Genomic DNA, 15238 nt, shown 5'->3' with positions numbered 1-15238 from the left:
AATGAATAAAAGATGACCAATAACTGCCAAACTTCAGTCAGGCACTTGGATTAAAGTGACAGGAGACAGAGAAGAAAGAAAACGCTCACACACATACATCCAAATATTAGATTTAGATCCAAACAGTGCTAATATTTACTGCTGAGCTTCAGGTCTAAACAACTTTCAGAGTATATATCAGGCTTACACTGAAAGTTCAGCCATAAATTTAAAAGCCGTCTGTATCCAAGCTAAGAGACTGGGACCTAAAGCTGACAGAGATGACAGTGACATAAGTATTATTTCGTACTTCTCAGAGATGAAGCGTCTCTAGGGAGTGTGTTTTTATTGAATTTTGCTGAGGTATTTAGTGTTGCTGCCTGAATGTCTGTATTTTAGATATTCCCATCATTCCCATTCTGCCTCACTTCATCTGAAAGGGACTATAATGTAGGAAAATGAATAAGTCTGTATCCCGCCCTACTTTTGTGAGGCTTCCTCAGACTTTCCAAAAGTCCAAAAGAGCTGACAGGTTAAAAAAAAGAACTTTTGTCCTGATAACTGCCTTTTGAGATCACATTGAGAGAACAACTGCTGCCACACAACCTTTTCACGGTACACTGGAAAAGCTCTTTCAACAAGGGTTTCCAAAATATCCTGTCTAGGGGCATCCGTCGGGCAAACAAAGCAGTTTGTTAGTCATGTTCCATGTGCGACTTCTCCTTCTGTGTACCCTCCAGAGAAAAGGAAAACTCTGCTAAGAATGGGACACTGAGGTGGTCTGTATTTCCACCGGAGCCCTTCAGTGAGAACTTTTTGAACAAGCTCTGGTGAGAGATGACTTTGTTTGAATTGAACTCACCGAAAGACAGACCTCAAAACAGTGTGCAAGAACAATGGATCCTTAGTTGAGGAGGTATGAATGCATGAAGGCATGGGTGGGGAGTTATGAACTGGGACATACCAAATCCTCCGTGCGCTGAGAGAGAAGAACAAGCGCACACACACTCGCCACAGAAGCCTCATTTACTGATCACATTGTATCACTTACAGAAACCCAGGGAGGCTAAATACACTCCATATCGCAGGTCATCTGAGGTCAGCTGCAGGTGCAGGCAGATTTTAGAAAACAAGACATTTATTACTACCTGGGTTTTCAGCAGCATCCTGGCCAAGACTCGGTGCCCTCACTTCCATCGCTAATGCTAAACATGCAAACATAGGTGCAACACAATGTTTTTATACTCCTGTCAAAATACCAGTGTGCTGCAGACTAAACAACAGGGGGATGCTACCCATGTGGTTTGAGAGATGAAGAGTGAACAGAATTGCTACAAGAAACTGTTAAGAAAAATGTTTTTACACAAGGCTTCGTGAGAAAACTCTTGGAAAAACTCATTTTGCAGTTTTAACCAGGCAAATTCAACATGTCAGCTGTGGAAAATCGTCGGTTGGGCACATAGACTGTATATAGAGGATGGCTGCAGATCCAGAGACATAACATCATAGTTTGTGGATTTGCATTTTGATGCTTCAAATGGCCACTGTCATCTTGAGGCTTTGTAGCCAGAAGTGGCCGTATTTTGGTGAGTGGGTTCAGTGCTAGCACCAAGAAAACTGCATCAATTGACTTCATGGGTGCACACAGAGCTAGGCAATAAAACAATAACATAATTATCATGCAAAGGTCCTAGCAATATAAACATAAGTTGTACAATGTTGCAGTATATTTATCATATTTAACTTCTGACAGGAAAAAAATTAACCTTATGTTTATATATCAAATTAGGTTTAAAGGGGAACCTTTAGGGTTAACAGAAATAGTGATTTGATTTATACTGAGATACATATCGATATCAGTTTACATGAGAAAAAGTATTTTTTATTTTTCGGAGGAAAGCAATATGGATTTTAATCCTCGTTTCTAATTTTCCATAAGGACTGATGAGGACGGCCACATTTTTACCAACCTCTTGGGGCTTTCTGCTCTACTTTTTTTGGTCTGAACTTGTTACGTGGTGTTCTACAGCTATTTTCAACCATAAACAGCCACGCAAGCACGTGTGCCAAGGTCTCTGCAAATAAAAGCACGAGTAGAGTAAGAAGGTGAGTGGCACAAAAATAAACCTTGATGAGGTCCGTTAACTGAAAGCATAATTTCAGCAGAGCTGCACTTCCCCACCACATAACTGGAGGTAAACTGAAACCAGGACTACCGTGGGTGGTCAGAAAGGCCTAAAAACCAAGTGGCAAAACAAATATACATGTATGTTCGGCTCTTTCTCTGCGTGACTGAATGTTTACAAACTCATTGTGAAGAACTGGCTTAAACCGATCTTCCATAAGAATAAACTCTCTGTTTCAAATATATTCCCTCTTGGAATGTCATTTTCCAATTGTCTGCAAGATTCTCCCTGATTCAAGACACATCAACCCAAACACAACGCTGCTGGTCTTTTTAATCTATGAAATCAAAGCTGAGTAAACACCGCTTTGGTATGTCTAATTCTTTGAGCCAAACTCCAGCGGTCAAGTTTCACACATACCAACACACATCTGGAGCACTCAGCGTGGAAGATCAAGCTTGATATTCTGCACATGTCAAGGCAGTGAATGGCTCGACCCTAACTCTACAAATACATTACTAAGAGGGGAGTGATCCCAGGCTTCTGTCTTTATGGAGATGTCAGGATTCAACTGAGGGAGCCAAGTGCTCTCATCCACTTTTCCAGAAGGATCTTAAAGTAAAAACGACATAATTGTCAGAAGAAAGACAAGTACTTAGACAACAACAGGGGAAAAATTATGTGAAGGGGCAGGGTGGATACTGAACTTTTACTCTCTGAACCCACTGAAAGACCTGCCAAATGTGTCTCAGAAACATTTTGGTAACAATAAACAGATTTGTGTAATGCCACGTCATTTCTTATCTGTGTTGTTTTCTGCACTGTTTGGATTAAGTTATATGATGTTACTTAGTGTTTATTATTTTAACTCACAATTTATCTCTTATTTTCAACTGGACTAAAATATCAGAGGAGACTACTGCATGCAATCGTAGGTTATAATTGAATACATTTATTAACGTTCCAACAGAAAAATTAACACCAGACACCAGTCACATCTAACAGAAAGGTTAGCAGTGAGCGGAGACAGCAACCATCCTTGATTTCTCTTGACCCTAACAGCAGGCAAACACAGAGATGTCACGAAAAGAGCTTCACTTGTTTGTTTCTAATGTCTGGTGATCCACTTGCTTCTTCTTTTTTTAAACATCAGCTGTAGTTGGCATCCAGTTATTTCAGTAGGACTACTATTAGGCTGGTATTTGTACTAAAAAGTACCAGTAAGAACCAAAGTAGTTATAATAAAATTTGGTATATATTGTGATTTACTGATCTCTTAACTTTTCATCAAGTCAATTAGTCCTGGGTAGTATTATGGCATCTAGCATAGCAGGATTTTTAGAAAACAATTTTATCTTTAAAACCTTAAAAAAAAAACAACTTAGACACTGTTACTAATGGGCGAAAGTAGGAACGTTTGTGTAGTAAAACAACCCTGCACATTCCTGGCTACATTTACTTCATTTTTTTGACAAGCATAAATACCCTTGTTTGCATCGATCATCAATCATAATAGTTCCTAAACGCTTTGGCTTGATACCAGAGCCACTGCCGCCCCTCAGATTTATCTGAGGGGCAGCAGTGGCTCTGGCGGAATTTACCGGCAGTCATTCTTAAATGATTTTTTCTTTAAAAAATCATTTAAGAACGCAAAGATTTTGTGATATGTGGTTAGTAGAGATATCCAGTTCACTGAACTTGTTTCCTTTTATCCAATGCTCTGCATCGCCATGAAAAACCATTCTTTTATTCGGCACAGAATAACTGTTGGATTTAGGATGTGAAATAGTCAGGAGTGAGCTGAAAACACAGAGACAGCAGCCTTCCCTAATCTCCCCCCGACTTCAGCAGGAGTACAACTCCACGGGCGTCACAGCAAGATTTTCACTTGGTCGTGTACGGTTTCACCTGTCTGCCTTTCAGACCCAGATCTGAACAGGTAGAGGAGAATAGGCCTATAGAGTCCTCTTCTTTTCCTCTTCCCTCCCCTCCCTCTTCTCCTTTCTCTCCCTCTCTTTTCTTCCTGGCCGGCTAATCTCTTCTCAGGTTTAGGGTTCCCGGTTCAGGCTCTTTGAGGAGGAGGAAATATGGGGTTGGGTAAACATCAGGGCTCTCACTGCAGGGATTACAACACCCATATATCACTGAGACAACTCCCTTTTCAACAAATGACAAGTCACCAGGACCCTGTGCGAGAAAGGATCCAATGACACTTCCTATCAACACAGCAGACACCGATAGCATATACCGTCACCGTTTTCACAACATCGTGTTAGTTTATGAGGATCCGGTGTCTTCGCATTCTCAGCCAACGTCTTCAGATCGGTTTGAGGTTTTCACACATTGTTGCACCTGATGTTTGGCTTGTGGGCATCTTCAAAGAGGCAACAGCACAAACGGAAAAGAGCTCTAGAGAAGCTCTTTGATCCTTTCAGAGAGAGTGCTGTTCATTGCCCAAAGACTCCATTTCACTCTCTCCTGTTGACAAAGCGAAGTACCATGCATGGCAACGTGCTGCTGGATGCATTGTGCTTCAGCGGCTGGGTGTTATAAAGTAAAACCACAATCGGGCCTCATTTAAGAAAAACACACTTTTTATCCAAAAAGACATCACCGAAGGTCAATGAGGTGGATCAGTTTTCCAACCTCACTGGGACGAGCACAATTCCATGTGCTCATGCATTTTAGCTGTCAGAAGGTTAAAATTCAATTAGCCAAACAGCTTTTCTTTTCCAAAGCAGCGGGTGCGTCCAATAATTCCTCAGTGCGATGCATAATGAGAAGTGAGGGACACTTAAATGCACTCCCCAGTTGTGCTTTTCACTTGTGTGCAGTTGACAACGAGCAGTCATGTCAGAGTAAAGGATGAAATCATTTAGGGAGGAACAAAAGGCACCCAAAATTTATGGACGATTAACAATGATGCGTGTAAAAAATTGGAAAATAGACACTGTGGTGATGCTACACATGTTTTTACTATTGATGGCAAATTGAGAATAAAGCTACAACATCTTAAATTTATAAAGCGTTGTTACGTTTTTTGTAAAGTGTTTATATAAATATTTTCACTGGAATGTGGCTCTAATATTCACATTTCTCACAGAACAGTATTCTGGTCAGCAGTATACAGCACCACGTTACTTTGTAGTAACATCCTAAAGGTTAAACTCCACTGAAGAGAAATTATAAGTAAACACATTCTCATAATGTACCTGTTCAGTTTTTCTATAATGAATCCTTGATATTTTCATTATTATTTTTAATTTTCAAAACCAGCATTAGTGTTTTAACACTATGTCCTTACAGATTGTTTACTTTAAAGGATTTTTTTGATACTCAATGATAATGCATTGAGGAAATTAATGACTGGTTGCACCACAATTTTCTCCAACTAAACAAAAACAAAACTGAAGTAATAGTCTTTGGCGCCAAAGAAAAACGATTACAGGTCACCAAAGAACTTCAATCCATACATCTAAAAACCACAAACCAGGCGAGAAATTTGGGTGTAGTGATGGATGCAGACCTAAACTTAGAAAAACACATTAAGACAATAACAAAATCAGCTTACTATCACCTCAAGAATATTTCAAGGATAAAAGATCTGATGTCTCAACAGGACCTGGAAAAACTAGTCCATGCATTCATTTTTAGTAGGCTTGATTACTGTAACAGCATCTTTACAGGTCTACCTAAAAAATCAGTCAGACAACTACAGCTCATTCAGAACTCTGCTGCTCGAGTCCTCACTAAGACCAAAAAAGTGGACCACATCAGTCCAGCTCTGAGGTCTTTACACTGGCTGCCTGTCCGTCAGAGGATAGACTTTAAAGTTCTGATGCTGGCCTATAAAGCTCTGAATGGTTTAGGACCAAAATACATCAGTGACCTCCTGACCCAGTATGAACCTTCCAGATCCCTCAGGTCATCTGGATCCGGTCTTTTATCAGTTCCCAGAGTCAGAACCAGACACGGAGAAGCTGCATTCAGCTTTTATGCTCCTTATATCTGGAACAAACTCCCAGAAAGCCTCAGATCAGCTGAAACACTCAGTTTATTTAAATCCAGGCTGAAGACTCACCTATTCTCAGCTGCATTTGAATAAAGCACCAAATCCACACTTTTAAGCTTAAATTTCCAAACTTACATTAACTACTGATTTTATCTATTTCTGATTTTATCTGTTTTGATTTTATATACTGTTTTGTTTGTTTGTTTGTTTGTTTGTTTGTTTGTTTGTTTGTTTGTTTGTTTGTTAAGTGGGTTTAGAGCTCTGGGTAGCTCCCCAGCTGGGTCTAGACTGGGTCTAGAGAGTATTTTAAATTCAGGGAATTTAAAATAGAAAGTAGCTCGTCCACAGAAGGACTGGTAGCTCCGCTTACGATAAGGGTTCAGATCGCGCGAACAGGTGTGAAATGTGTGTGTTTAGTTAGTTTGTTTGTTTGCTTGTTTTAATCAATTTTAAATCATGCTTTTTATTTGTTTTTGTTTCTAATGTCTCTGTAAAGCACTTTGAATCACCTTGTTGTTGAATTGTGCTATACAAATAAATTTGCCTTGCCTTGCCTTGCCTTACTAATTGCAGTATTAGCCTGGCTAATTATCAAGTAAGTAAAACTCAAATTTTTGCATAGAATAAAGAAACGTGTTGACCTATGAACTTAGACTTTGCACTTTGAGCTTTAGAGTTTAGTCATATTTCTACTATTAGGTAAGCTAAGCTAACCTACTCCTGGCTGTAGTTTTAGACTGAACACACCCCTTGTGCTGATCTTCTTTCAGTAAGACAGCAAGGAGGCAAAATTAAAATGAAGTAAATTAGTGGTTTTTAGACACCAAAATGAGCCCAAACCTTAAAACAACAGGTCAGCAAAAAAGCATCAGCAGTTTTGTAGTTTTTTCCCCTCCGTGTATATATGATTTTTTTTTACACAATAATTTATTCTGGTTGATTTGCTGTCCCCTAGAGCAGCTATCCATCTTCTCCAGGAACACCTCAGTGCTGATAATACAGCAGTATAATCCTTCATCATTACTGTTACACACATTAACAGTAGTCATAGTTCAAATTGTGACAGATTGTGTATCTGATTTGTACAACATGACCTCATAATACTGCACAGGAAAGCACCAATTGTGAAATTTTGGGTTGAAATCAATACGGATGTGTAAAAATAACAATTTGGACAGTGGCTGAAGAAATACTAATTTTGTTCATCTTAAAGATAATAAAGGACGAGACAAGTCTTTTGGGTCCTTATGTGATTTACTTTGGACATTTAATCAGCACATCAGCCCTACTTGCAATAAGCTGATTATTGGTTACTGGCAATAGTTTAATAAGCAAGATAACCTCCATCCAATCTTAGGATCCAGGACAGCCAGGCATTCTCTTAGCGAGATAGAATTTAGACCACTGAGTTGTTTTGTACAGAATGGAGGGAACTCTTTAGAAATTGCATGGTAGTGGTGAAATTTCTACACATACACAGAGTCATAAAAAGCAAAAAATGCACACTAACTATGTTTAATAATAGAGAGCAAGCTATCAAGTGTCACAGGGAAGATATATGTATAAAGCTGTAGACAGAGGCATAACTAAATGTTTGCAGTCTGCACTGGCTTCCCTTACAAAGACATTCTGAGAAATCCAAACAGGAAAACTTGACCTTTCTTTGCAAGGAACAGAAAATGCAATCCAGACCATGTTGTCATGGGGAAAACACAACATGTTCGTCTTCATGCGACCAAACTGTAGACATCATAATTCTCTGGATGACAAACTTCTGAAAATCATGGCAAAGATACTAACAATAGTTACATGTTCACTCATGTGAATTCATGCCACCCCAGCTTCTTTTTTAATGGCTCTGTTTATTTAAAGACTAATAATCCACGTGGAGCTAATGAATCTTTCACTAATATTAAAATCAAATTAACAGCAATGTTAATAGTGGTGTCTGCTTTCAGTCAAAGACATGCAGCAAACTTAGGTATAAAAGCAATATTCATATAAGGTGTACGGCTGATGGAGCGTGTGTTGGCAGGCATCGCCGCAAGTATGAATAAGGACATCTGGGAAGAATTATCCTCATTATAACAAAAAGCTATCAGTGATTTATAGGAGGTTGTATTCTGTTGTTCCACTATCTCATAACGATAAGAACTTTATCATGGCGAAATGCGCATTATCTCTGTCACTCCCTTTCCCTTTCCTCTTTTCTCTCTAAGGAGTTAAACAGGATGACTAATTAACAACTTTACTCTTCGCAATTCTCAGGAAAACCATGATATCCAACATCCGATAGTAGAATCAATCTCACATGTGGGGCAGCGACATTTTGCATGCCTCACTACCGAGAAAACAAAACATCTCTTTTTAATTAAACAACAGTGCGGTGTCAAGACCTGATGCGACATACCATCTCACTGACCACGAACAAAACCAGCTCACCCATCACATTTTTCTTCTTCTTCTTTTTCCTCTCACCAATGTGAACAAACCCGACATGCTCAAACATCCTCTTGCCTGAGGCAAAGAGGTTTTTACCATTTATTTGTGAAGTGATGCAGCTGCCAATTTGTCAGGAACATGAATCACAACGAATGTCATATTTAAGGCCAATAACGCCATGAATATTCATTTATATTGTCTTAGGTTTGCTTTACACATCTGGCCCAAAAACAGTGATTTGATTTGATGGCTTTAGTAGCATGAATCTTGATATTTCTCACTGTGGGGGAAGAATAATTTCTCCTTATATAATCCTGCAATAAGTAAGAAGTCAGATATGGATTTCAGATCAAGTCTGACAGTCACATCCATCCTAATGACTCCAGTACACATTTGGAGGGCCTTACATAGGATCCCCACATCAGGTTAACTGTTGTGACTTGGCCTACATGTACTTCATTCGAACTGCACAGTGCTTTGGACCTAAAGCACCTCTGCATATTTTTCATCCCTGTCATTCAGTTCAAAAAACAACTCATATAACAGAGGATTTAAAGTTTCTATCCATCCTCTTAGTCGCACTACTGGGCACATTTATTCCAATGCAAATGAGGATGTGTGTGCATCCTAAAATGTACAGATGGCTGATATAAGACAGCAACATTACCTGAAAGACAAAAAGTCAGACAAGACATTGGAACTACACAGTTAAAAATTACTTTTTCACTGCTTTAAATTTGGCCTTTCTTAGTTGTGCATTTCTCAATAACTCTTAAGTTCACTTTAAAAAGAAATAAAAGGAAGGAATGGAGAAGATGGAGAAAAGACAACACTCTTACCTTTGACTGTTTAAGCTGGATGCCATAGATGAGAATATTTCTGTGCTTGGCTGTTGAGGCCAACTCCGTGATTGCCGTGGGTGCTCTCTCGCTGACAGGGAGCTCATCAGTCCTGCTGAAGTGCACCTATCAAAACAAAGACCACCGCACCCAATCAGAAAACAACTGCCAATAAAGAATAGCAATTACGCCCCATTTTGGAGCAATTACAGGACATTGTTCAAGCAGTAGTTTAAACATGTTGCAGCTCAATAGGCTTATTTGTTTAGGGCTATGTTTGGGGAAGTTCGAGGAAGCATGAGCGTCTGCTTAGAGTAAACAGAGGTTGGTTGATACACAATCCTGTCTGAGGATATAATGACTCTAATTGAGTTGTAAATCTTATGGACCTCTGGGGTTTATTTTCCTCAATTAGGGTAGCATAATCCAGATACAATGGTTCAGGTTACTGTGTCATCTCTATGAGCAGCTAAACTTTAGTCGATTTCCATAACCATACTGCTGACAGCAACTTAAATGGAGATTTATTCCTTTCAATTATTCTGTCACATATCGTAAAAAACTGCGGCAGTGAGATGCAATAGTCAGGAGAATAGTTTCAAAAATGTCAAGACATCTGCTTTAAACGTACAATTATTGCACTCTCCTTGAATATCAATCAAATGTTGGTTGTCATCAGCTGAAGTTCCAACTTGAAAACTGATTATTCAGCACATTCGCAGGGGTAGGACACCAAATTGTCTTATTCGGGCCAAGAATCCTCAACGGTGAGCGAGCTCATGAAGAATGAGAGTATTTGTCCTTATTAGACTGGATTTTACCAGAAATTAAAAAAAACTTGAACATAGACACTATTGTTATTGGGCACCTTCCATAATGACTTAGAGGGGATGCTAAGCTGATGTAAAATATACTTGAAGAGCCCCCAACAACCTGACAATCAATCAAGTACAAGCTGCTTGAGTGATAATTATACAATAATAATATTATTGATATTAATGGTAATAAACTTCAGGCAAATGTTTATCATAGATTGGTGATTTCTTATAGCGTAAACTCAACAGCAACATTTTTTTTCTTTGAAATGTCTTGCTCAAGGCCATAACATCTTAGACTAAGTAAAACAAAGTGACCTCCATTATCCGGTCTCCTTTACTCCCCTTGAGGCTACCACCATCACATGGATAACACCAACACTTGAAACTCTATGATCCCTCAGTGATCACTACCATGTGATCAAGCCTGGGATAAATAACGGGGTGCATATGCAATCTAATAATAGCCCCAGGCAAACCCCCCCCCAAAAAAACCCAGACACTCTGGTGCAGGATCAAATCGCTTAGGAGGACTGCCTCATGTTTTGCCGTATTCTCAACTTTCCAGGCTGAGTTTATGCACATTTGAATGTTGACGAAATTAGGTTAGGCATAGATGGGGGGAAAAATGACAGATGTGATTTACTTTAATAGAATACGCTTTAATTCTCCCTTTTGGTTTTCCCCTGCAAATTTCTAAAGGCATTTTTTATATTCCAATCAATGAATCAATCCTTTAAATAGCAATTTGGTAACAAAAAATAATCTGAAATCCAGCGTGGTTTTATAATTCACAGTCTCACTGTAGATCAGAGCATCACTGCATGTTACATAAGGAAGTACTAGGTCTATATAGACTGATAGAATACAATTACAGGAGCAATCAAATTCTAATAACTTCTATCTTCTTCATGTAATAAGAAAAGGACACCACTCATTAATACAGCAGCATAGAAGACAACAACAAAAGACAAAAAAGTGACAACAGAAATATGCAGCAACCAGGCTCCTTTAAGCTGCCAACAGAACTCTGATCTACTGAACCACAAACTCTGATGTTTGGAGCCCAGTCAGCAAATTGGGCTGTTGTTTGTGTTCTGCAGGTCCTTCTCATTGGGCGACAGTGCTGGAGCAACAGAGTGTCACTCCACAACACAAAAGATGGACTAGTTTGGGATTCAACAATTTCAATCCTTAACTCTAGTTTTTGTCCATAGTTGTGTTTTTTGTCTTTTTTTTTTAACCATTTTTGTGCAAAGTGGGGGGGGGGGGGGGGTGCTAACATATCATCTAATGCTAGAAGCTTGCAAATTGCATTCAGCAGTAAAAAAAAAAAAAAAAAAAAACAGATGCAGAAAGGCAGACAAGTAACAAACTGATAAAACACTAGAATTTCTCTTTCAAATCCCAGACTGCTTGGACAGGCTATATCACACAGTAAGCTTTGTGTCTTAATTGTTTAATTAAAATTCAACCTAAAACTACCTAGGAGGCACAAACAGCACAAATATGGTGGCGAAATCTAGTTCAGCGATTTCACCACCAAGAAACAATACTGCTGTTTATGGATGGATGGAGTTACTAAAAATATCCGCCTCAGTAGAGTTGTTGGAAGGTGAAAGCTATCCATAGAGTCTCCAAAAGTTGATTCTGTTCATCTTGACGTAGCGTTTTCAGTGGGAGAGACGTTTAGTCACTCAACCAAGTGACTTCTTCAGTCTCAGCTGACTGCAGGTTTCCCCAATCTTATAAACGGTACATTTGCATAATGACTGAAACCAGCACCACTGAAGGAACAAAGGGCTGGGAGGTCAGTTCCTTCATCATAATTATGAAAATTCTCATGACCATTGATCAACAACCACTGATCAATGGCCATGAGAACCATTCACAGAGAGCTGGGCAATGGCTGCAATCACATCACTGTATGATGGCGAAAGATGTACCCTTAGGCCCCCTCCTCAATTCAAAGATGGTCTTTCCCTTTTCACGTAAATGGCCTCCTTGACTCCGCGCTCAAAACAGCGTTCCTCCCTGTTTATAAGATTGGGGAAACTTGCAGTCCGCTGGGACTGAAGAAGTCACTTGGATGAGTAGTTAAATGTTTCTCCCACTAAAAACGCTACGTCCAGATGAACAAAATCAACTTTTGGAGATTTACTTACCTGGATGAATGAGCATGCATCAAGACCTATCCATAGAGTCCTGAGTTCAATTCCACCTGAGTTCAAACCTGCCTTTCTGTGTGCAGTTTGCATGTGGGTTCTCTCCGAGTACTTCAGCTTTCTCCCACAGTCCAAGGACATGCAGTTAGTGGGGGTACGTTAATTGGAAGCTCTAAATTGCCCATAGGTGTGAATGGAGGTGTGAATATGAGTGCGAATGGTTGTCTTTGTCTATGTGTTAGCCCTGAGACAGACTGGCAACCTGTCCAGGCTGTACCCTGCCTCTCACCCCAAGACAGCTGGGATAGGTTCCAGCCCCCCCCCTGAGAAGGATAAGTGGCAGAGAATGGATGCATCTAAAAATGTTTTAATTGCTTTAAAGTTTGGCATTTAAACAGTGCAGTCTACAAGCATTGAACCTCTTTATGAGATAGCCTCAAGTGGCCTCCCAAGGAACTACAGTTAATTAATTGGCTTAATTTTTCATCCCTGGAGGTTGCAGTTTGGTGCGCAACAATCTTTATATGGGTGGTATACGTCAAAGTAACATCCACATAAATCTCAGGACCCAAGGCTTCGCAGCAGAACATTGCATTGTAACAAGATGATCGATGTTATTCACTTCGCCTGTCAGCAGTTTCATTGTTGTGGCTGATCGGAATAAATGTTAGAACAGAATAAGATTAGGATGAACTAGCAACATTTACCAGTGAGAGTTTTGTGGGAACCTGGTTTGTTCTGATGTGGAAGGGAGTCAATCCCATTAAACCCCACAGCTTCAAACCGAGTGTTTACACATCTGAATCTATGTGCTTCAATCTTTATTGAAAACTAACACAAGTAAGCACAGGGGCTTTAGCGGAGCAATTCTGCATGACATCTGGCTTGTTTTGTCACAGAAATCAGCCTCTGTGGGTTTATGTTGTTCTCATTACCTGGCATTGTTTTTGATGCTGGCTCTTTGTTTTAGATGAAGAGTTACATTTTCCAAATTAAAAAAAGTAAACAAGCCTTTCACAAACATTTAAATGTTTCCCAGAGCAGATTAAAGCAGTTTGTTCTTTTTTTCCCTCAGTGAGCTCTCAGGTTAGTGTAGCTCTGGTGGGATCAGCCACAGTTTGAAGGAAAGCGAGCCGTAAGAGAGGTCGTGCAGAGGTGCTTTCAAGGGAGGTGTAGAGTTTCCAAATAGCTACAGAGCTCCAGAAGGGACGTGAGGTGGACCACAGGTTAGATTTTTACAAGCAGAAAAAAAAAAGAAAAGGTTTTCAATGCTATGCAGTACATGTACCTCAATGAAACTTAATCTGTGCTGCACCAGTTGTGTGGGGAAATGACACTGAGACATTATATGCACAGACATACAGTAGTTTATATACTGTATGACTTTAAGGACATGTTATAGATTTATGAGCTTTTATTTATATATTAAAGAGACAAACTTGTAACCCTTTAGGTGGCTTCTCTAACAAACACACAACTGCAAATAACACACCTTTAGTCCTCAAATGGTATTAATAGCTCGTTTAAGAAAGAAAAAAAAGAGTACATACTGAATACACTACATATAAAAAAGAAAAAATGTTTGCTTAAAGAAACGTCAAACCTGTGTGCTTTGAATTACAAGTGAGTTGAACTGTATGTAGATATCCAAGAAAAGAGAGTGGCGATGTATAGAAGGCTTGAGTAGTATCAATTATAACAGTTTAAACTCCCAACGGTATGAATTTCAGTACTTGAAAAAACAGAACCCCCTAATGTTAATGTATCACAGTTGATGTATGCAGTTTTTGTGAGTTTGAGACTTTACATCATTGGTATCATTTCTTGGATGTAGCAAATATGATACAAATTAAAACATATATGAAAATTAATATTTAATTGGGTTTAAAAAAACTTGTTAAGATGCTACATTTGAATGCTTCAGTTTTAAAAAAATGCTATTTTCTGTCAATTTCATGATTCAGGCTTTATTAAAATGGTGTGGAAAAACTGTATTGTGGCACTGGAGCAGTTTCCACTGGTCCGACAGGAAGCTGAGCTCAGTGAGCTGGGAAAAAGTGAGACTGCGAGTAGTTATTTGTAAAAGGAAAATGATTCAGTCCCATTTGGATCAATTTTGGATTGAATCATGATGATAACAGTAAGTCAACACAACACAAAGCTATGCTGCAATAGGCTCAGGCTCCTGTGGGTCTTAACATGTTGCACAGAGCATTTGTTCAGCACTCACCTCTTTCCATTCACTGCGTGTGTATATATAACACTAATCCACGCTGTTAACTTTTGTCTTCTCGTTCGAATAGTATGTTTTTTGTCCTCATCTCTCTATGCACTCTTCTTCCCCCCCCCCTTTCTTTTTCCCTTTACCTCTCAATCCAGCCATAGTAGACAGCTGGCAGAGGTCCCCTCCTGTTAAAAAGAAACTGAACTAAGTATACCTAGAAGCCTTTTTATTGTACTAATGCACTGGTTATAACATTTGTATGATATAGCCTATAGCTTTCATTCTCTCCATCCATCTGTCCAATTTAGTAGCCTAACATGGATGTCACTGGACAAGTTCTGACAGTTTGTTGGTCTGGGGCTTTCAGGTATATATTATAACAATATGTCAAAATCTTCCAAGGAGTGGACGTCTCAGCATATTCTCCCCAAGGTCAGATCATACAATGTTCCGAGAAAATGCTAAAAATCTCAAGAGCTACATTTCAGACACTAGAAACCTTGGTTTGCATGTTAAATTATAAAGTTCATGACAGAACAATTAGAAAAAAAGACAAGTACGAACAAGTATGCCTTTTTTGGAAGGGTTGCTAAGCCTCTTTTCTCAGAAAAGAACATGGTAGCACAACTAAGGTTT

The 15238-nt window shown here is 39.2% G+C and overlaps 1 protein-coding gene across 5 annotated transcripts in view; it reads right to left on the bottom strand.

Annotated features, from left to right (window-relative positions):
- The window catches only part of crppa (CDP-L-ribitol pyrophosphorylase A), a 58540-nt gene that overhangs the window by 13803 nt on the left and 29499 nt on the right, over window positions 1-15238 (bottom strand). For 2 of the 5 annotated variants that reach the window (XM_026184233.2, XM_080308130.1), the window contains one exon: window positions 9399-9524. In XM_026184233.2, the coding sequence (XP_026040018.1) occupies window positions 9399-9524 (126 nt within the window). Of the gene's footprint in view, window positions 1-7672; window positions 7892-8960; window positions 9227-9398; window positions 9525-15238 lie in introns of those variants that run through there. The other 3 variants (XM_026184234.2, XM_080308128.1, XM_080308127.1) reach the window with 3 other exon arrangements.

The sequence above is a fragment of the Astatotilapia calliptera genome, chromosome 11 (genome assembly GCF_964374335.1).
Source record: "Astatotilapia calliptera chromosome 11, fAstCal68.1, whole genome shotgun sequence".
Classification (NCBI taxonomy): Eukaryota; Metazoa; Chordata; class Actinopteri; order Cichliformes; family Cichlidae; genus Astatotilapia; species Astatotilapia calliptera.
The sequence above is the reverse complement of the archived record's forward strand: the minus strand, read 5'-3'. Positions and strand labels throughout refer to the sequence as shown.